Source organism: Eulemur rufifrons, chromosome 10, assembly GCF_041146395.1.
Source record: "Eulemur rufifrons isolate Redbay chromosome 10, OSU_ERuf_1, whole genome shotgun sequence".
In the NCBI taxonomy this organism is placed as follows: domain Eukaryota; kingdom Metazoa; phylum Chordata; class Mammalia; order Primates; family Lemuridae; genus Eulemur; species Eulemur rufifrons.
The window spans coordinates 5,986,514-6,008,752 of NC_090992.1; the positions used below are offsets into that span (position 1 = coordinate 5,986,514).

The 22,239-nt window shown below is 43.3% G+C and overlaps 1 protein-coding gene across 1 annotated transcript in view; it reads right to left on the reverse strand.

The window, feature by feature from the left end:
• The window catches only part of SIL1 (SIL1 nucleotide exchange factor), a 197,744-nt gene that overhangs the window by 142,168 nt on the left and 33,337 nt on the right, over positions 1-22,239 (reverse strand). The window contains exon 2 of the mRNA XM_069484092.1: positions 1,524-1,638. Within this exon, the coding sequence (XP_069340193.1) occupies positions 1,524-1,628 (105 nt within the window). The 5' untranslated portion in view covers positions 1,629-1,638. The remainder of the gene's footprint in view (positions 1-1,523; positions 1,639-22,239) is intronic.

Here is a 22,239-nt window from a genome sequence, read left to right on the forward strand (position 1 = left end):
ATTTAGTGGGAGCCCTGGGGGTTGGGGAAGGTGGCCAGGGGAGGGTGCAACTGTGGGAAAGCTGACAGTCCGGGCTTCTCAATGGAGGGCAGAGGGAGGGCACTGGGAGCTGGTCAAGGGCAGGCTGTTGCTGGGACAAGCCAGGGAAACAGGGCCAGGCACGCTGCAGCCAGGCCGAGCTGAAGGCCTTCTCAGGCATTCTCCTCTTGCCTGTGGCAATGACAGAATCCCTGAGCAATGAGGTCTAGGTTAATGAAGAGAGCCCTGGAAAGAACAGGGTGAGAAGGACAGAGGTAAGGAGGACCCAGAGGTAGACTGAGAAAGCATAAGGAAGAGAGGAGTAGAGGAAGCAGAGTGTTACTTAGAACTGGTGCTCACCACACAGGCACCCAGCTTCTGGGAAGAATCCTGACCTTCTCAGCTCTGACACAAACCAGTTGGCCAAGTTACTTAATGCCTCCGAGGTTTAGTCTCTTCCTTCTCAAAATTAGGATGAAAATTGTAGTTGCCTTACACTTCATAAGGTTCTTGGGAAGATTAAATGAGAATACATCTAAAGCACTTAATACAATGCTTGGTACATGGGAGCTTATTATTACATCACCATCACCATCATCGTGATCTTTTCCCCAAAGGGAAACTGTGCCATGAGTTTTAACACTTGACTGCCACGCTAGAAAAAAAAAATTTTTTTTCCTTGGGCCAGAGTTTTATCAAAAAAATAGAAGAAAAAAAAAAACTTTGAAAACAAAAGGATCCTTTCTTAAAAATAAATAAAATCCTTTCTAATTTAATGAAAAAATTGTTATTTTTTATTGTTTTCTACGCGTGAGTTAAATGCAACTTGAAAAATAGTTCATTCGACTCCCAAGGTGAAGAGACTGTGCAAGTTACATATGCTTCATGAGGCCCTGGGCTCAAAACTAGCATGAGTTAAATACAACTCACATGGCAGTTAATGTGTTAAACAGAGGCCAGAGGACTCAGGGATGGGGAGGAAGAAGTATACATACTCTGTGACCCAGTGCCGGCCACATTCCCATAAGAAATAAAAATAAAAGCTCATCCTGGGCCGGGCGCGGTGGCTCACGCCTGTAATCCTAGCACTCTGGGAGGCCGAGGCGGGCGGATCGTTTGAGCTGAGAAGTTCGAGACCAGCCTGAGCAAGAGCGAGACCCCATCTCTACTAAAAATAGAAAGAAATTATATGGACAGCTAAAAATATATATAGAAAAAATTAGCCGGGCATGGTGGTGCATGCCTGTAGTCCCAGCTACTCGGGAGGCTGAGACAGGAGGATCGCTTGAGCTCAGGAGTTTGAGGTTGCTGTGAGCTAGGCTAATGCCACGGCACTCACTCTAGCCTGGGCAACAGAGTGAGACTCTGTCTCAAAAAAAAAAAAAAAAAAAAAAAAGAAAAAAAAAAAAAAGCTCATCCTACTCCCACAGTAGTCCTTCTTGGTGACAGGGAGGCTTTCTCAGACCTTATTAAGGATCCTTCCTATTTGCAGTAAGACAACTTACCTGGTTCTGACGACTGAGGCAGAAGGTAAAGCAGAAGGCCATCAGCAGCCCGAGTAGCATGCCCAGAGGAGCCATTCTAGATGGAGGCCAGCTCTGGGGAGCCATAGTCAGGAACCTGAGGGTGAAGCACAGAAAATGGAAGGTCAATGGAAAGCTGGTGCCTGGTCCCTCCTTTGCAATGTGATTCCCACAATGGCACTTGTTCACCGATTACATTTGCTGCATAAAGGTATCACAAGTCTTCTACCATTTCTAGATAAATCTGAAGCCTCCATCTCCCATAACAAGTCCAGCCACCTAAGGGGAGAAATACCCTGACCAGAACTGTACAGTTAACCAGGACTCTTGCATGAGCTACAACAGCCCTGGTCTCTTCCTTCCTCATCAACAATTTGTTGGAAACAACCCAAGTGCCCATCAGTACATAAGTGGGTTAATAAAATGTGGTATATCTATAGCATGGAGTTCCTCAGCCACAAAAAAACAGTGGTGATCTAGCACCTCTTGTATTATCCTAGGTAGAGCTGGAGCCCATTCTACTAAGTGAAGTATCACAAGAATGGAAAAATAAATACTACATGTACTCACCATCACATTGGTATTAACTGATCAACACTTATGTGCACATACAGCAGTAACATTCATTGAGTGTCAAGCAGGTGGGAGTGGGGAAGAAGAGATGGGTATATTCACACCTAATAGGTGCGGTGCATACTGTCTGGGGGTTGGACACGCTAGAAGCTCTAACTCGGGTGGGGCAAAGGCAATGTATGCAACCTAAACATTTGTACCCCCGTAATATGCCGAAATTAAATTCAAAAAAAAATTTGTTATCAGGTTGTGAAGGGTGGTATTGGCTTATGGTAAGGAGACAGAGAAACTAATCAATGGGTCTGTATGTCAACTAACATGGGCCAAATCCACTTAAGCCTGTGTTACCATCCACTTCTAAACCATATCCATTATCATACCTGAAGACAAAAGGCATCGACAGCCCCTAAGCCAGCAAAGTTCAATATTCCCAAGCCACAAAGCCTTTCACATCCCCTTTCAAATATCTAAACAAACAAAAATTAAAAGAACAAAAAGATGGAGGGACATCCTGTGTTCATGGATTAGAGATTTAATACTGTCAAGATGACAATACTACCCAATGCAACGTACACATTCAAAGCAACCTCTACCAAAATCCCAATGGCGTTTTTTGCTTTTTTCCGAAATGGAGAAATTCATTCTAAAGTTCACGTGGAATTCCAAGGGACTCAGAATAGCCAGAACAATCTTGAAAAAGAAAGTGAAAGGACTTATACTTCCTGGTTTTAAGGCTTACTACAAAGTTACAGTAATCAAAAGTGTGATAATGGCATAAAGACAGACATATAGACCAATGGAATAGAATTGAGAGCCCAGTGGAACTGCTGAGTTTAGGTAGAAGCTGAGAAAAATAAAAAAAAGAAAAACAAATTTTTAAAAATTAAAAAAATAATAATTGAGAGCCCAAAAATAAACACATGTATGGTCAATAATTTTTGAGAAGGGTGCCAAGACCATTCCATGGGAAAAGAGCAGTCTCTTCAACACATGGTACTGAGGCAATTGAATATCCACATGTAAAAGAATAAAACTGGATCCTTCTCTTATACCATATATAAAAATTAACTCAAAATGGATCAAAGACCTAAATTTAAGAGATAAAAGCATAAAATTCTTAGAAGAAAACAAAGGTATAATTTTAATGACCCTAGATTTGGCAATGGTTTCTTAAATATGACACCAAAAGCACAGACAACAAAAGAAAAATAGATAAATTGGACTTTTATCAAAATTTTAAAAATTTTAGGCCACAAAGAACATTATCAAGTGAGTGAAAAGACAGAATGGGAGAAACCATGTGCAAATCACGTATCTGGTGAGGGTTTAATGTCCAGAATACATTAAGAATTCCTAAATCTCAATAATAAAAATAGAAGCAATTCAATTTAAAAATGGGCAAAGGACCTGAATAGACATTTCTCCAAAGAAGATATACAAATGGCCAATAGAGACATGAAATGGTTCTCAACATCATTAACCATTAGGGAAACGCAAATAAAAAACACAATGATATACCCCTTCACACCCACTACAATGGCTATAACAATTTTTTTTTTAAAGTAAAATAACAAGTGTTGGTGAAGACGTGGGTTAACTAGAACCCTCATTCTTTGCTGGTGGGAATGTAAAACAGTGCGGCCGCTCTGGAATAGTTTGGTGGCTCCACAAAAAAGCAAATACAGAATTACCGTATGTCCCAGCAATTCTACTCCTAGGCATATACCCCAAAGAATTGAAAATAGGAACTCAAACAGATATTTATACGTCAATGTCCATTGAAGCATTATTCACAATATCCAAAAAGTGAAAACAACCCATCAAAAGATAGCTTAAAAAATTGGTATATACATGCAATGGGATATTATTCAGTCATAAAAGGAATGCAAGTCTGATACGTGTTGCAACATAAATGAAACTTGAAAACATATGCCAAGTGAAATAAGCCAGATACAAAAGGACAGATATTGTATGATTCCACTTACATGAAATATCTAGAATAGACAAATTCATAGAGACAGAAAGTAGAAAAGAGGTTGCCAGGGGCTAGGGGAAAAAGGGAATGGGAAGTTATTGATTAGTAGGTAAAAGTGTTTCTATTTGGAGTAGTGAAAATATTTTGATTAGTAAACTAGAGTGGAAATCAAGAAAACTGAATCCATTGCTTGTGCCCAGGAGTTTCAAGGCTGCAGTGAGCTATGATCGTTCCCTGCACTCCAGCCTGGACAACAGACTGAGACCCTGTCTCAAAAGAAAGCAAAGGAAGGAAGGAAGGAAGGAAAGAAAGGAAGAAAGAAAATTGAATCCAAATTAGCAAATAATCTAGAAATGAAAGGCAGAAAGAAAAAATAAAACAAGCAAAAAACAGAAAAACTTTAGAAAAATTCAGAATGCATCAGTATTAGCCCAAATCCTTGTAAGAGGTTTTCGTGTTTCTCTCACAGCCCCAATGCACCTCATTAGGCAGTTTACTCAATAGAAGCTTAAGTGAATTAATTACAGGGGAGCATCTCTGAAGAGTGTGGTATTTACCTTTTCTCTCTCCTACTCCTGCCACAGTCCTCCCTGCTTCACCTCAAGAAACTGGTTCCTTGGCATGATTGCAGAGAGACCCAAAGCCTTCCTGAACTCACCCTCAGAAGTTATTATCCCTCTGCCCAGCCCACATCTTCTCAGGGGCAGACAGAAACTTTCCCTAAGGACATCTGCAGCCATGAAGGAAAACAGCCCTGCTGGACCAGCACTGTGCTAAAAAAGCACAGCCAAATGGAAAAGCAAAGGCTCCGGCACTAAAAATAGCTGCTATACTCACCCAGCAGCAAAAGCCTTGCTTTCTGCCAGTTTCCCCCTCTTTTTTTGTCGACAAAATGGAACAGCTGAGTTTGCCACAAGAGCTTCTCCCAGCAACCTGGCTCCCTGGGGCACCAATCACACTGAAAGACAGGGAGTGAGGTCGCAACACCCCACTAGGCTCTGGACAGGTGCCTGGCCATGCCTGGGTGCAAACTGGAGAGGGGCCAAGCTAGGTGACGACAAACGAGGGGCAGAAATTGCCTCATCAGGAGGGAGAAGGCTGGAGAGGCCCAGGGACATGGGTCTCAAGAAGACACAGCCCTGGAGCTTAACCTTTCTTAACCCTGAAGCCTTGGCTGTGGGGAAAAAAATAAAGAACGGAAGTGAGGGGCTCAAAGCAATATCAGGACAACAGATAAAAAAAGAAACAGAGATCAACCCAAAGCCATAGATTGCCCTTCCCTTACACGCGTGTGTGCATGTGTACATGCATGCACACAGTTACATGCTCCCTTCTCACAGCCAGGGATCAACGCCAAAAACTGCTGCTGAGGGAAAAGAGGAGGAGGAAGAGATAAATGAGAAAGAAGTAGCCAAGGGCAAAGAAGACAAGTGAACAGGAGGAGGTGGCCCAGAAGGGACTGAGGAAGAAGAGGTCGGAGGCAGCTCTTGCAAAAACAGCAGCTCGCCGCCTCCCGAAGCGGGAGTGGAGGGCGAGAGAAATGGCAGCTCCCACAGGGCTCCCAGCCGCCTCCGACTCCCTCACACGCAAACACTGTCAGAAGCACTTTCTGCCAATACTAAGGATGAGAGATTGATTCGCAAATGGGCCCTTCACCTTTCCCTCAGTAATTCCACATGAACTACATACCCGACCTCCATACATTTTTCCACAAAACAGGGAAAGCAAGAGATAGAAAGAGAGGAAAGAGACAGCGGAGGGAGGGGGACAACATGGAGCAGGTGAGGGCTGCTGGGGGGATCGGGAGGACTGAGGGGAGGCCTAGGTGAGGTAGACTGGTGAGGTGAGGCTGGGAGAAAGGTGTGAGACAGCTCCCCAGGCTTCACAGGGGCATTCAGAGAGCAAGTGCAAACTAAACTCTGCAGCACGCAGAGACGAGTAAGGGGTGGGCCTTGTCCATTTAAGGCCTGGCTTGCAGCCATATCACCTGGTCTTGGTACTTATTCAAGAAGTAGCTTCACCTGGTTTTGGTCCTTACTCAAGAAGGGGCAGGCAGAGAACAAGCACACATAATTTGCCCTGGGCTTTATGGTGAAGCTGAGGGGGGAGGGAAGAGGAAAAGGGGAGGTGGCATGCAGCTATGTTCTGCCAGCGTGATCCGCCATCACAAGCAGGGACACAGGTGGCAGGAGCAGTGGGAGCAGCAAAAGAAAACCTCAGTCCCTGACATAAGCCAAAGTCATGGCACCCCACTGAGGCATGTTTGGCACACGTAGCCTGAGACAGTGCCCTCCCCAAACCACTTGCCACCCACAAACCCTGGGTTTCCCTGATCAGGGGCCCCTGCATGCCCTACAGAACAAAACTTCCCATCATCCTTGGCTCTCAATGGAGGACAGACCTACATCTTTACATTTATGACCTTCTTCCAACTTAAAATACCATCACGCAGTCCAGGAAAGGGGAGAAACTGTTTCAATGGTCCCCCAGTAACTCTCTTTAAGTATCCTTGGGCTTTGGGACAAAAGAGATAATAAGATACTTGAAATGCCCATTTTTCTATCAAAACTGGCCATTTGTAGGCTGCACACCTCTAACTTAAATAGAGGCTGGATGCTCTCAGCAATCTGCATTTCCAGCTTACTGCAGTCTAGAGCAGATGCCTGGGGAGCAGGTGAGAAGAGGCCATCTAGCCCCCACCTCCCCCTCAGTGCCTCATTCAATTCTACTCAATTTGTACATGACTGGGGAGGGGACTGGGTTCTGTGTAAACAAGACATCTTCCCATCTTTCTTTCTTCTCTCCAGAAAAGTAAACAAAAGAATGAGGATTGCAAGAAGCCAACAACAGGAGTGGGAGTGGGACCGGGACCGCTGGGTCTCTGGCAGGTTCCACGGACAGTGGCTGCACTGGAGTCTCTGGGCGAGAACTGCACAGTGGAGAACCGGAAAAGGTCCTGAGTGTAGGCAAGCAGAGCCACCTCAGCAGCCTGTCTTGGAGGCCCTGGAGCTCCATCTTACAAAATGCTCATATTCTTAACCTACAGTGTATGTCTACATATTTGTTTTCCAAAATCTTCTGGGAAAAGCACAAGAATTACTACTTCTATTTTACAATATAAGGAAGATACTGAAGCAAAGAAACGAAAACCTTAGGTAGAAAGTATAGTACATGGATTTAGAGTCAGAGAGACCTAAGGCCAATTATTGGCTCTGCCAATTCTTAACTATGAGATCTTGGACACAACTTCACTAGGCCTCAGTTTCTTCACCTATAAAATGGGCATTATAAGAGTTCCTACTTCAAAGGATGGCAGAGAGGATTCAATAAAACAATGAATGGAAAGTGCTTAGTACAGTACCTGGCACCTAGTTAACACTCCACCATTGGAATGGGGATAATGACTTGCCCCTGGACTCACAGCCCTTCAAGGCCAGGCATCCTGGAACCATTCTCTAGAGCTCCTGAGGCTCCTGCAAGACCACACATGCTCCAGATGACCCATGCCTCACACTAGGACCAAAGCCTTTTGTTGGGTAGCTACTCCCAGGAGGTAGAGGAAATAGAGGTTAAAGGAGGACCCCCATGGCTAAAAATGGAGAGACCAAGGCCAGGTTTCTGCTGAGCCCCCAGGGCAGACCCAGCGCATTCAGTGTTTTTCCCAGCATGCTGGCATCCAGACAGCCAGGCCACCAACACGCAGAACTACCAGCTGCAGGAACAGCTGTAAGACAATCCCCTGCTTTACAAACTGAAGGTTAGAGGATGAGCTCTTCCACAGACACACATTCATTACTATTTATGGGCTGCACAAACTCATATACACACACACACACAGTCACTCACCTCTACACAAACAGAAGCTCACCACCTAATTTAAACAGACAAATATGAAGCTAAAGAAACAATGCAGAGAGGACACTGAAAGGACAGCCCTGACAAGGGAGAACAATGTGCAAAGCCTTAAGAAAAGAAACAGAATTTTAAAGAATAATTTGAAGGAGAAGAGAAACAAGTTTGGTGTAGTCAGGCAAACAGGCTTTTTCCCCCCAAGACACAAACTAAACAGAAAATCAAGAGGTAGAAAGCAATTAAATGGAAGAGTCTTTGAACAGTAAAAGAAATGTGGCTTCTAACTACAGCCCAGCCCCTAACTGACTAGGAGGCTGGACTTGGAACATCCCTGAGCCACTGGCCACTTGTACAGTGGGGACAGTGTCTGCCCCAAGTGTTGAAGTCATGCCTAGGGTCAAGCAAACATGGACTGTCTCAACAAACCCAAAGCACCCAAGAAGGAAAGTGATTAGAGGAGGCTGTTTGAGTGTAGAAGGTTCATAAATGAACCCACGCCTCTGCCTAACCAGAGAGCTACAAAGCCAAAATCCACTCTTGCAGCCTATAAGAGAGAGCCCAAGAGAGGCCTTTCCAGTGGCAGTACAGGGACAGGTACTGACCCTGCCAGAGAGCACAAGGAGCCAAGAAGGGCTCCACAGTCCTAGCTAGGACTAGATCCCTGGACAGAAGGCAGTATGGGATGGGATGACATGGGAAGGGCAGTGAAGGGGGAATTCCTGACCCTTTCTCTGTACTCCAGTAGGTGGAGGAACACGACCTACCCCACCTCCATGCCAGCAGGGAAGAAGACAGATATCCAAGAAGGTAGCTAAGCAGATTAGCAACAAACTGCAACTTCAGAGACAAATGAAAGTGGCTCCATCTGAAAGAAATCAAGTGAAAAGCCGAGTGATTGAATAAAATAGAGCACAGCCTGGCCTTCTCCAGACCTATCCTATTTGGTCACAAACTTCAAAGAATCTGAACGTTAGAAGGGAGATTAAGGCTCAATCTTTATTCACACTGCTGAAGACCCAGAAGACATGGGAGGCACTCGATACTTATATACAGAATTATCAGAGTTCAATGCCACTAGCATGGAGTCTGTCAGGGGATGCAGGAAGGTGCTGGCAACTTCATACCTGCTGAAGACAAGGAGGTAGAGCTAGGGCAGGGCAAGAGCTTTGGTGCCATCAGCACAGAGGTGGTAACTGAAGCAACAAGAATAGAGTCAGTGTCTTAGAACACCTTAGAAAGAAAAGGACAGTAGGCCAAGAATAGTCTGCATGGCTTCAGGCGAGGAAAAGAAAGGGAGCAAGTAAGGAAACCAGAGGAGTAGCAGCAAGATTAGTGCAGGATTACACACGTCGAGAGAGTAGAAAAAAATCATGAGAAAGTCAAGTTTTAGGCAACAATGTCCAGAAATCAGTCAGAATGAGGAAAATAAAATCCACTGGATTTGAATTAGCCAGGCATGGTGGCATGCCTATAGTCTCAGCTGCCAGGGAGGCTGAGGCAGGAGGATGGCTTTAGCCCAGGAATTCGAGGTCGCAGCGAGCTGTGATCACACCACTGTACTCTAGCCTGAGCGATAAAGTGAGACCTTGTTTCAAAAAAAAGAAAAAATCCACTGGATTCGGCAGTGAGGCAGTCAGAGGGCCCTTCCAAAGAGGGTCCACATGTGAAGAAATAGAGGCACAAAGACAGGCCACTTTGTTTTTGTTTTGTATTGTTTTGTTTTGGTAGGCCACTTAGAAAGGCTGAATGGGTCCACTAAAGTTTGGAGATTTGGGGCCATTTCTCTAAACGTGATTTTTTTTTAACATTTCACTAGAATATTGGTAATGGAGGAAAAAAAAAAAATCACTTCAGTGGTACTATAGAGGGATTCTCCAGTGCCATCCGATAGGTTCCTATGGTGGTGTGGAGCCACTCCACAAGACACACGTCCTCGGGACAGGGACAGGCACAGTCACACCAGCATATACGGGGGCAGGAAGGCAAATTCTCCAAGAAGAAACTCCCAGACACAATTCTCCTTTCTCTGAGATCTCAGCCATGAGATCAGACCACTCAGTAGCTTTAGCCCTCACCCTCTGTAGAACTGTAACAATAACTGTAGCAATTATTGCAGGAGAGAAAGAAATACCTCAGTAACACCCCTGCCCCTAGTATTCAAATATACTATCTGGGCATCCCACAGGAAAATAAATTCTGTCAAATAATAATTATAGTCAACATTTATAGAGCACTTTCTATGTTCCAAGCAAGTACTAAGCTCATTTACTCTTCACGACAACCCTCTGAAGTGGTTCTAATATGCTGCTCATTTTACCCATGAGAGAACCGAAATTCAGAGAGGTTAAGTAACTTGGCAGAGTTCATGCAGCCAGAGAGCAGTAGAGTCAAGATTCAAAGCCAGTTTGGCCCCAGAAGCCATGCTCTTTTCACAGACCATGCTGTCTCTCCAGTGGTCTATGAAATCAGCCACAGAAACGGGACTCATCATTTTATTTGTTCTGCAATGGTATAAATAAAAAGGCACATTTTGTGTCAGGACAGAAATTTTTAAATGAGCCTACTGGGGCCCTCTTGTGGAGAGACCAACCTCTACCGTGTCCAGGTTTCTGCACAACACACACACAACACACACACACACACACACACACACCCCTTTAATTACTGAATGTCCTTGGCACATCCCAGCCTAAAGCAGAGGCACAGACATTCAGAAGGAAGAAAGCCTTTGACTCAGACTGCAGCCAGGTCACTGACTCCCTTTGTGGCTTGACCTCTTAACCTCCCATCATTCAAGCTTCCCAGCTATACAAGAAGCAAAAGCATCCTCGCTTCCTATCACAGAGCCCAGAGCCAGGCACTTCTGCACATGACACACAGACACACACACACACACACACCCACCTCATAAGAACTCAGAAGAGGGGAGGGGAAACCTATAATGAGCAAAAGTTGGCCAAGATGGTATGGTATCTAAGGTCATTTCCAATTGGTCTATGATCCTGACACCTCGCCTCTCATCTAGGAAATATGATACATAAGACAGAATTGTTTCCATGTGGAGGACAAAGATGGAACCCAGGAAGGTAAATGAGGTTTGACTAAGCACACCAGCAAGTGAGCAGGTGAATTAGAGAAATACTCAGGACCTAGTCACTGTACTGTCCACTGGCCCTAGACTGTAAGCTTTTAGCAGGGTGTGGCCCAGGAGACCTATTCCTTATACTTGCTCCTTGGCCCTGCCTGAGGTTCTGAGAGTGACCAGCCTGTGCCTGATAACAACAACAAAGGTTACCAGAAGCTCCACTCTAGTCTTTCTATTCCAGTGTAATAGAAAGAATGTGGGCTCTGGATTTCAACCCAGGTCTCCCCCTGCTAGCTTTGTGACTTTGGGCTAGATGCTTACCTCTATAGGTTTCAATTACTTCATCTATAAAGGGACTTGGTAGTAACTATTTTGTAGTATGGTTATCAGTATTAAATGAGATGCCATAGAGCTTATCGCACAGTGCCTGACACCGAGTGAGGGTTCAAGAAGCTTGTAGCTCTCACCATTGTTATTAAAGAAAATTCTGAGCAAACAACAGGATAAGCAAAAGCAGTGAGGGCTTCACCCCCCATATAAAATTGCCTTCTGTTCTGACAACCAAGCCCCTCCTTGGAGACCAGCTTCTCTAAGCCAAAAGTCTGCCCACACACCTGCACTACACTCTGGGTGGTTATAGACACATTTCCATTGAAATCTTTAATGGCTCTGCATAGTGCCAGTTGATCGAGAGCAGATACTTCAGAGCCCAGCTTCCTGATGATTCAGGCCTGTCTCTAAATTCCTGCTGCTGCTCTCCTACCTCTAAGGGGGAGTCAGGAAGGGCAGGAGCAGCCAGGGCAAATGCAACTGACCTAGACTGCTAGGACCACCCTAGACAGCAGCAACTGACATCCAGAAAGTAAGGGCCCCAGAGCTTCCTTTTCCCCTGCCCTTTTAAAATAATAACTAGATCTCCTGACAGTACACATGATGGGCTTTCTCTACAGCCTGCTCCTAAAGAACACCAGAGATTTTCACACACTCATCCATACATCATAGTCTGGCGATAAAGAAGGATCAGAGTTCATCCTTCTTTTCCCTTGTGGTCTCTAAGCTTCCAGAAAACATCAGGGCCTCTTAGTGAGACTAAAATAGGGAGGAAGGTATGATTTCCAGTCCATAGCTCTAAACAAACTACCCTCAAATCAGTAAGCACACCAACCCTTATTCTGTGCCATTTTGGATTATAAGCCTTCAGCATTCACACTCTATAAACAAGTACCAAAGATATTTTAGCATTAACCTCAGTTCCCCGAGCACACTGGCACCATACTATGGAACGGAACATAACAAAAGATATCATCAATGACCTCAAGTGGTTGATGTCCTGTCCACAATTAGTGGATAACGTGGCTTTCGACATAGTCTCAGGATCATTATTAAAAAGAAAGCCCCCTTAAGGAATATGCCACGAGAAAGTGAATACTATGCTGGGCAACTTGAGACACAAATTACAACTCTGTAATGACATAGGCAAAAATCAGGGTGCTCCTTAAACTAATGAGGAGCCCCAAGAAAACAGCATTTACTTACAGAAACACTTAGCGGCAATACAAGGATGGGTCACCAAACATGGAACTTGCTACTACCATGTTGGTATTGACTATGTCTTCCAGGTAAGTCTGCAACTGAAACACATTTTATTTTTAACACGCCTGAGAGCCCAAGACTATTTATAATACAAGATCCTTAAAAACTTGAAAGGGAGATGAATTTTAAAGTGTACACATTTACATACGTGGGCAGAAACACAAAAATCAGATGCCTCTCAACACAGCCCAGGGAGCCATAACTCACGGCTTTCACAATCCCACCCAACGCCCAGAGAAAATCCAGGCACCTTCTCCAAGAGATGGTGGGAGGCTGGGTAGGTAGCCAAGAAACAAAGAAACCTAAACTCAGCACTTGGCAGGACAATTAAGGAGCAGAGGATTTTAAATGCATTGTTTCTGACTCTAAATATGTCTACATTTATTACCAATTTGGGATCAGAAACTACATTTAGTTCTGCCGTGACCACATGCTAAAAATATTAAGCAGCGTATTGCCTAGGAAACAGCGGTCCTCCGTGCTGCAGCACCCCCACTTCGGAGCTGCCGCGGTCACAGGGCTCCCCATCCTGGGCTTTGCTGAGAGCTCAGTTATGAGCAGAATTGCCACTGTCCTGCCAAAGCCTCCCTTGCATTTTAGAAGGCAGCAACAGGAATCAGAGGTAGGGACTGCACAACCTCCTCATCCTCTCCAGGGCTATCTCAGGTGGTCAGTAAAGTTCTATTCCACAAGCCTGTAACAGCTAGAATCCACCTGACTTGGAGCTCCGCTAAAGTAGGGACAATTGTCTGCCTAACCCATTGCTCCCCTCATTGCCCAGCACTGTTCTTGGCAGTCAAAAAATATCCGTTAATTGAATGAAATCAATAATCTAAAAAAAAGAGTCACCTAGAACAGTACAATGAAAAATAATGTTGTCACTAAAATAAGTAAAATTATAGACTGTGGTGATATATGAAAACAGGTGAATAAAATATCGTTGAGTGGAAGCAGCAAGAGTATAATAGCACAAGTATATGAATTACTACTTTGAAAAAAGTATGTGTGGCCATCTCTATGATCAGATGTGAACTTAGAATTGTGGAAAGTTGTGCTTAATGGAGTCTTGCATCCTGAAATGTTAGATATATGAGAAAACACTTAAAATAAATGCTATTTTCAACACAGAACCTACTCCCTTGTCGGCTAAGTTGTTCTAATGTCTTGGATGGCTCAGAGGCCTAGTTCTTGTTCAGCAAGCCCGAGATCAGACCATCCATCCTCAGCCCAAGAAAACAGAGAATATATGGGAAAAGCTGCAGACTTAAAGTCTAACCTATCAACTTGACCCTATTTGCTCAGACAGCTTCCAGTCTGCACCATCAGTCGGACTGGCTCTCTAGACAGGTGGCCAAGATGGAGGGTCAAGACTAAAAAGCATGGAAAAGTTCATGGAGCTCAGCTTTAAGGCCAGACCTCCAAACAGGTACCCCCAACCAGAAAGCCCAGGGCCTACTGGCCAGCAAGGTGTCTGTTAAGAAGCGTAGCAGTACACCAGTGATTCTCAAACTCTTCCAAAAAACTGAAGAGAAGAGAACACTTCCTAGTTCATTCTACGAGGTCAGCATTACCTTGATACCAAAACAAGATAAAGATACTACAAGAAAACTACAAACCAAAATCCTTTGTGAATATACATGCAAAAAATCCTGAACGAAATACTTGCAAACTAAATTCAGCAGTATATTAAGAGGCTTAAACAATACGATCAAGTGGTATTTATCCCAAGAATACAAGAGTGGCTCAACATATGAAAAACAATGTAATATACCACATTAATAGAACAAAGGAAAAAAAACACTTGATCATCTCAATTGATACAGAAAAAGCATCTGACAAAATCCAATACCCTTTCATAATAAAAACAATAAACCAGGAACAGAAGATAATATACTCAATATAATAAAGGGTACACATGAAAAACCCACAGCTAACATCTTGTTCAACGGTGAAAGACTGAAAGCTTTTCCCCTAAGATCAAGAATAAGACAGGGATGCCAGCTTTCACTGCTTCTATTCAATATAATACTGAAAGTTCTACCCAGAGCAATTAGGCAAGAAAAAAATAAAAGGCATCCATATTGGAAAGCAAAACTATCTTTATTTGCAGATGACATGATCTTACATGTAGGAAACCTTTAAAAAAAAATCTATTAAGAAACCTGTTAGAGCTAATAAATTCAGCAAAGTTGCAGGATACAAAATCAACACTCAAAAATCAGTTGTATTTCTATACATTAGCAATTAACAATCCAAAAAGGAAATTAGGAAAGCAATTCTATGTAAAATAGCATCAAAAAGAATAAAATACTTAGGAATTAATTTAACCAAGGAGGCAAAAGACCTGTACACTGAAAACCATAAAACACTACTAAAAAAATAAAAGATCTTAATAAAAAGGAAAGACATTTTGGGTTAATAGATTAAAAGATTTAACATTGCCAAAATGACAATACTATCCAAAGCAATATGCAGAGTCAATGCAATGCCTATCAAAATTCCAGCAGCATTTTTCACAGAAATGGAAAAAACCCATCCTAAAATTCATGTGGAGTTCCAAGGGACCCTGAAAATCCAAAACAATCTTGAAAAAGAACAAAGTTGAAAAAAAAGAAAAGAAAGCAAAGTTGGAGAATTCACAAGTCCAAGTTCAAAACTTACCACAAAGCTAGAGTGATCAAAAGTGTGGTATTGGGCCGGGCGCGGTGGCTCACGCCTGTAATCCTAGCACTCTGGGAGGCCGAGGCGGGTGGATTGCTCAAGGTCAGGAGTTCGAGACCAGCCTGAGCGAGACCCCGTCTCTACTAAAAATAGAAAGACATTATATGGACACCTAAAAATCTATATAGAAAAAATTAGCCGGGCATAGTGGCGCATGCCTGTAGTCCCAGCTACTCGGGAGGCTGAGGCAGTAGGATCGCTTAAGCCCAGGAGTTTGAGGTTGCTGTGAGCTAAGCTGACGCCACGGCACTCACTCTAGCCTGGGCAACAAAGTGAGACTCTGTCTCAACAAAAAAAAAAAAAAAAAAAAAAAAAAAAAAGTGTGGTATTGGCATAAGGATAAACATATAGGCCAATGAAATAGAATTGAGACCAGAATTAAACCCACACATTTACAGTCAACTGATTTTTACAAGGGTGCCATTCACTACCAAAGGATCAAAGACCTAACTTTAAAAGCTAAAAACTATAAAATTCTTAGAAGAAAATATATGGGCAAAACCTCATGACTTTAGATTTGGCAATGGTTTCTTAAATATGACACCAAAATCACAGATGAAAAAAGAAAAATAAATTGGACTTTCATAAAGTTAAAACTTTTGTGCAGCAAAGAACACTATCAAGAGAATGAAAAGACAACCCATAGGACGGGAGAAAATATTTGCAAATCATGTATCTGATAAGTATTTAATATCCAGAATACAGAAACAACGACAACTCCGAACAACAAAAAGACAAACAACCCAATTTAAAAATGGACAATGGACTTGAACAGACATTTCTCCAATGATATACAAATGACCAGTAAGTGCATGAAAAGATGCTCAATATCATTAATCATTAGAGAAATGCAAATCAAAACCACTTCACCCACTACATATGGTTACACTTTTTAAAGAAAAGGAAAATAACAAGTGTTGGTGAGGATGTGAAGAAATTGGAACCCCTATACACTGCTGGTGGGAATATAAAATGTTGCAGCTGCTGTGGAAAAGTTTGGCAGTTCTTCAAAAAGCTAAACATAAAATTACCGTATGACCCAGCAATTCTGCTCCCAGGTAGCTAGCCAAAAGATGTGAAAACGGTGACTCAAATAGATGCTTGCATGTGAATGTTCATAGCAGCATTATTCACAATATCAAAAAGGTGGAAATGATTCAAATATCCATCAACAGACAAATGGATTTTTATAAAATGTGACATATACATACAATAGAATATTATTCAGCCATAAAAAGGATTGAAGTTCTGGTACATGCTACAACATGAACAAACCCTGAAAACATTACACAAAGTGAAATAAGTCAGACACAAAAAGGACAAATATTGTACAATTCCATTTATAAGAAATATCTAGAATAGACAAATTCATAGAGACAGAAAGACATAGATTAGAGGTCACCAGCAGCTGATGGAGAGGGAGCAGGTAATCTGAAATTATTGCTTCATGGGTACAGAGTTTCTATTTGGGGTGATGAAAAAGTTTTACATGTAGATGGTGGTGATGGTTGCACAGCATTGTGAATATAACTAATGCCACTGAATTGTACACCTAAAAATGGTCATGAAAACTTTTATGCTGTATAGATTTTCCCACACTAAAAAATTAAAAAAACAATATAAGATTGCTAATGAGTTGGGAATTGCTGAAATTGAAAATTGACTACATGGGCACATTATATTGCTCTCTCTTTTAAAAATTTAAGACACAAAAAATGATGTTTTCTATAGTTTTTTGGTAGCTATTCTTTGCCAAGGTAAAGAAGTCCCCCTCTTTTTCTAAATTGCCAAGAGGTTTTGTTATGAATGGGCGTAAAATTTAATCAAGTGTGTTTTCTACATTTATTAAGATAATCTTACAGTTTTACTTTTAACCTAATTATGTGGCAATTTTTATGTATAGATTTTCTATAATAATATGAAACCACCCTTGAATTCTTGGGATAAGCTCAACTTGGTCAGATGATCACTTTTATATTCTGCTGGATTTTATTTGCCTTATTTTGTTGGTCTTCCATGTACTCCCATAATTCTCTGCACAGCTATTAATATCATAAGATCCACCAAACTATACTGTAAATAATAATTCCCTGAGGGCATGGACACCTTCTTTATCCATTTTCTATCCCTAGCTAGTGCAGGGTCTAACACACAGCAAGATCAACAAAAGTATGGCTGATGATCAAATAAGTGAATGAATGGGTGAGTGGCGAGATAAGCAGGTGAGCAGATGAACACTTTCATCAGAATAGAGACACTCGCCCTGGCAAGAGTACAGAGCAGCTCGCTTCAGGCAGGAGACTTCCCAAGGGGTTGCCAACCACTCCATAAATGTGTCTGCTCTGTGAACAACTCAGTTTGTCTGCAGCTCTGTAAGCTGAACCCTATCCCCAGATTCTCATTTCCCCACTTTCCCTCATTAGCCAATCAACAACATTCCACACTTCAGTGCCTGCCTTCACCCAGCAGGATACACCCCTCCTATCCCAGCACATCTCAAAGCTTAAATCCTATGCTGGGGTTGCGGGGAAATGTGGCATTAGTTTCAAACTTAAAGAGTTCCTCCCAAACTCAGAGCTTATTCCCAACCATCAAAATGGCCTCATCCCAACCCTGACTGGCACAGCAAGAGCCCATCCCGTTAACAATTCACTGCCTCAGCAGTACAGAGGAGAGCAATCAGCAAAGGAAACAGCTGAATTATTTCAGCAGCTGTAAATTATGTGTTCTCTCTTCCCCGCCTCCAAGTCCATGTTCGACTGTGCCCCACCCCTCCACACTGAACTTGGGTCTGTCAAGTATCGATGTCAACTACAGTATCCAAACTTGAGTTCAAGAAGCAATATGAAAAAGAACTAATTAACTGATATTTAAATAACTGTGTTTAATGTCAACAAAAATCACACTTTAACTTTAAACATCCTTTAGTCTATTAGTTGCTTAATTAAATTCCTTAAGATCCTTGGACACTGGCAAAGAGCACACCACCCTGGGGAGCTGTTCCCAGACCCTGGCCTTGGCAAGCTGTGGAAGGGGCGGGGCCCAAATCCCTGTGGAAGTGCCAGAGAGCCCTGGTTTTCTTCTAGAGTCTCCTAATGAGGTGATTTCTCTTCACAGCTCTGATAGTCTCCATAGGGCAGCAAGAACATGACAAATAAACACATTCTGAGCATGGAAAAGCGCCAAACCAGGCTGCAATTTATTTTTTAAAGTGCATTTAAAAAAAAAAAAAAACAGCACACATAAACCCAAGAGAGTTACTTTTCCCATCTGGTATCTGTTCTTCTTAAGAGTGGTATATCACGAAACATTCAGGCATGTGTACAAGGGGTACACAACAGGATTTGTGACAGCAGGTAGGGTCAGGAGGCCCTGCAAGATGCCACCAACCAAATCCCAGCCTGCCAGGAGTCATCAGCCTGCAACTGACAGGGGTACAGTTCAGCCAACAGCAACGTCCTAGACTAGAATCCGCAAAGGGACTCTGGGTTCCAGTGAGTGAGCTTGTGACGGGGATGCCAGAGGGACCCTAGGAAGTCTCTCCTGTCACCGTAGGCTCCATGGGGACAGCTTGCCAGCCAGCCTTCTCACTGAACCAGATTTGCTGAAAGGGGATGACATGCCAGCTACCTGCCCAGGTAAACAACATCCTGGAAATAGTCTGTCTCGCTAACTGTCTCACTAACTCCAGGCAGAACACATTCAGCCAAGTATCAGTATTTGGAGCCCACATTTTGGGCAGCAGATGCTCTGAACCCAATCCCACTGGGTCATGAGTAAGAAAACATCATTTTAAGAGCAACAGGGTATGAGAGATGCCAAGTGGCCCTCTCTTACCTCACCCTTATAGCAGGGGCCCCAGTTCTTTCTAGTTTCCTGACAGAACTACCACCTCCCTCTTGGTTGTTCTTACTTTTTTATCTCTGTCACTCAGCCCTCCCTACACCTTCTATTTTGCCTAAAGGGTTTGCCCTGCTGCAAAGTAGGAGGCAATTCTTTCCAATTATTCCATCCTGTCTTTCACTGCTCAGGGATTCCTCTTGTGGCAGCTCTCCTTAAAACAGCCACTGCAGCCCCTGGTAATGCCAGCAGAAAACACAGGGTAGAGGAAGATTGGTTAATATTATAGACTCTCACCCTGAAAGGCAACCACTCTCATAAACAATGAGGCACAAGCCCTGGCCTCAGAGAAGCCAGATGTCTGGGGTGTAGCTCACAAAAATGTGAAGAGCATCCAGAAAGAAAAAAAAAAAAAAGCACGCTATGCCCACGCTACCCAGACACACTACTTACTACCTGTGGTTCTACAGCCACACCAAAGCCATTTCAACCCCAGATGAACAGTTATCAGCCATGCCATTGCAGAAAAAATATTTTTGCAAAGACCTGGTTCACTTTCCCATATAGGAAAGCTTCCAAAAGAGCAAAAATGTGTGTACCATGAAAAGATGAAGAAATTCATACTGCCTACTAGGGAATATATATCCAGTTGCTACTCCGAACACATCCAGTCAGAAGATTATTCATCCTTTAGCACATATTTGTCGAGACCTGCTGCATCCCAGACATGTGCCAGGTGCTAAAGATACAAAAACTAAGTAAATAGAGGTCCTGTCCTCCAGGAGCTTCCAGACGGGCAATAGAGAAAGATGCACAAATCAGCAAATACAGCAAATGTGGGGTTGAAAGAGCCCTGACAGAGATGACTCTGAAGCAGAAGAGAACAGACATCTCCATGAGGAGATTAAGGACAAAGAGGACTTCCTGGAAGAGGTGAGCTCTGAAGATTAAAAGAGAAAAAGGAGTTAGCCAAACAAAGACAATGAGAAAGATCCCAGGCAGAGGCCACAGTGCCTTCTTGAAGGCCTGGAGGCATGACACTAGGAAAATGCGTTTATTTCAACAAATGTATGTTGAAGCAAAGGGCTTATGGGGAGCAGCATGATGATATACAAGAACTTTCTTTGCCAGACATGTCAGTTTTCAAACACACAGCTCATTGCATTGTCTTAGCAAGTCTCTCTCCTTTTCAGAACTGCCCATGGTGAAGGGGAGGTGAAAGCCTGTTATCTGGATAAAAGGGTCACCATAGTTTGTGAACTCTGCTTATGAATTCATTCCTTTACTTGGCAGTTCAGTGGTTTGTTAACTCTTGCAAATTCCCAACTTCTAATTCCCTTAATAGAAGGAGCCAAGAAACAGAATCTAGAGTTTGACTGCATTACCCACCCACAGTGGCCTAAAACCCCGGTGAACAACTTGAATAGGAAAGCAGCCTGAGATTCTAGGCAGTTTTCTGCCACCTCTTCCTGAAGGATATGGCTGCTGTACTCTCCTTTTGTATGTTTCACACTCAACAAGTCCAAAGCTGAGCTCCTGCTCTTCCTTCCACACACCTCATCCTCCTCTACAACAGCCTAGCTCTACTGCAGAAACCCAGGAGCTCTTGACACTTCCCTCTTCCTTCCCCACTTTCTCTCTACCCTCTGCCCTTACATCATCAACTATTGTCAATTCTATCTACTAAATACCTCCCTTCCCCCAATGCTCCTTCTCACAAGCTCAAATTGCTACAACCACTCCCATCTCTCAGGTGAGAGCAAGCCTGCAGGCTTTCAATGAGGCCAGACCCAAGCAGAGCAGCACAATGAGGAAGGTGAAGGCACACAGCTTTAATGAATCCCTTATTTGCTTTAGCCCAGGACTTCTGGAATACTCAATATCCAGTCTCCTGAGCCCCTCCTAAAGGCTCTCAATAAAGGCCACTTTCTTCTTCAGATGAAAAGAGAGGGCTCAGGCTGGGCACGGTGGCTCACGCCTGTAATCCTAGCACTCTGGGAAGCCAAGAAGGGAGGATCACTTGAGCCCAGGAGTTTGAGGTTGCAGTGAGCTATGATTATACCAATGCACTCTACCCAGGGCAATGGAGCAAGACTCTATCTCCGAAAAAAAAAAAAAGAGAGAGAGAGAGAAGAGAGACACCCAGGAAGCCCATTCAATAGCAGTAGCAAGCTAGAATGTGGGCTACAGAGAAGGTCTGTTGCCTGTATGAGTCCTCTGGAAATGCCAACCCTTGGGAGCCCAAAGCCCAAAACCAGACCTTCAATTATGGGAATCAAATCCTAGGCAAAGAGCCTGGCTCTCCACAGCGCTACCCCTCACAGCCCATGGAGACCGACTACAGGGATAGCCAGTAAGTTGAAGAGTCTTCATCCCTTCTCCCTCCGCTACCCTCCCTTGCCATATGGAAACCCATTTGGTAGAACCATTTGCTTCCACAAAAGCGAGTGGAATAAGTCAATTTTCAGGAGGAGGACGTTGGTACATTGGAAATCTATTTTCCAAAAAAAGGACAAACTAGGTATTAAAGAGGAAGGAGAGATCTGACCATGTCATCCAGCCTCAACTCAATGGAAACCCTCCCTATACCCCATTCCCTACCACTGGCCCTCACATCAGCCCAGAAGGAATAAATGTTGAATGAATGAACAGATGAATGAAGAAATGAACATATAGCAGGCTGGGGAGCTAGAGGAAGGAAGCAACAGGAGAAAAAGAATGCCCTGCTCCAAACTATCCTTTTATTCATTCAGACACCTCTGAGTACCTGCTATGTACCACGTACCCGTGCAAGGTGCTGGGAACACACAGGCACGCACCAACTGCCAAAGAGAAGGGCAGACAGCAGCTCTCTCCTCCATCTCCGAGGCATGGCATCTTTCCAAAGGCTACTTTAAGAGCAGCTCCTGTTTTCCTGACATTGACGCCATGCCTAAGTGCACATATACAAATAAAAACTTCACTTTTTATTCTATCCAGTACTTTGGGGCCTTTTTTAAGGAAAAACTCGTCATTCATCTCCTTGATTAAAAATTGATTTAATTTGGCTTTCATTGGGT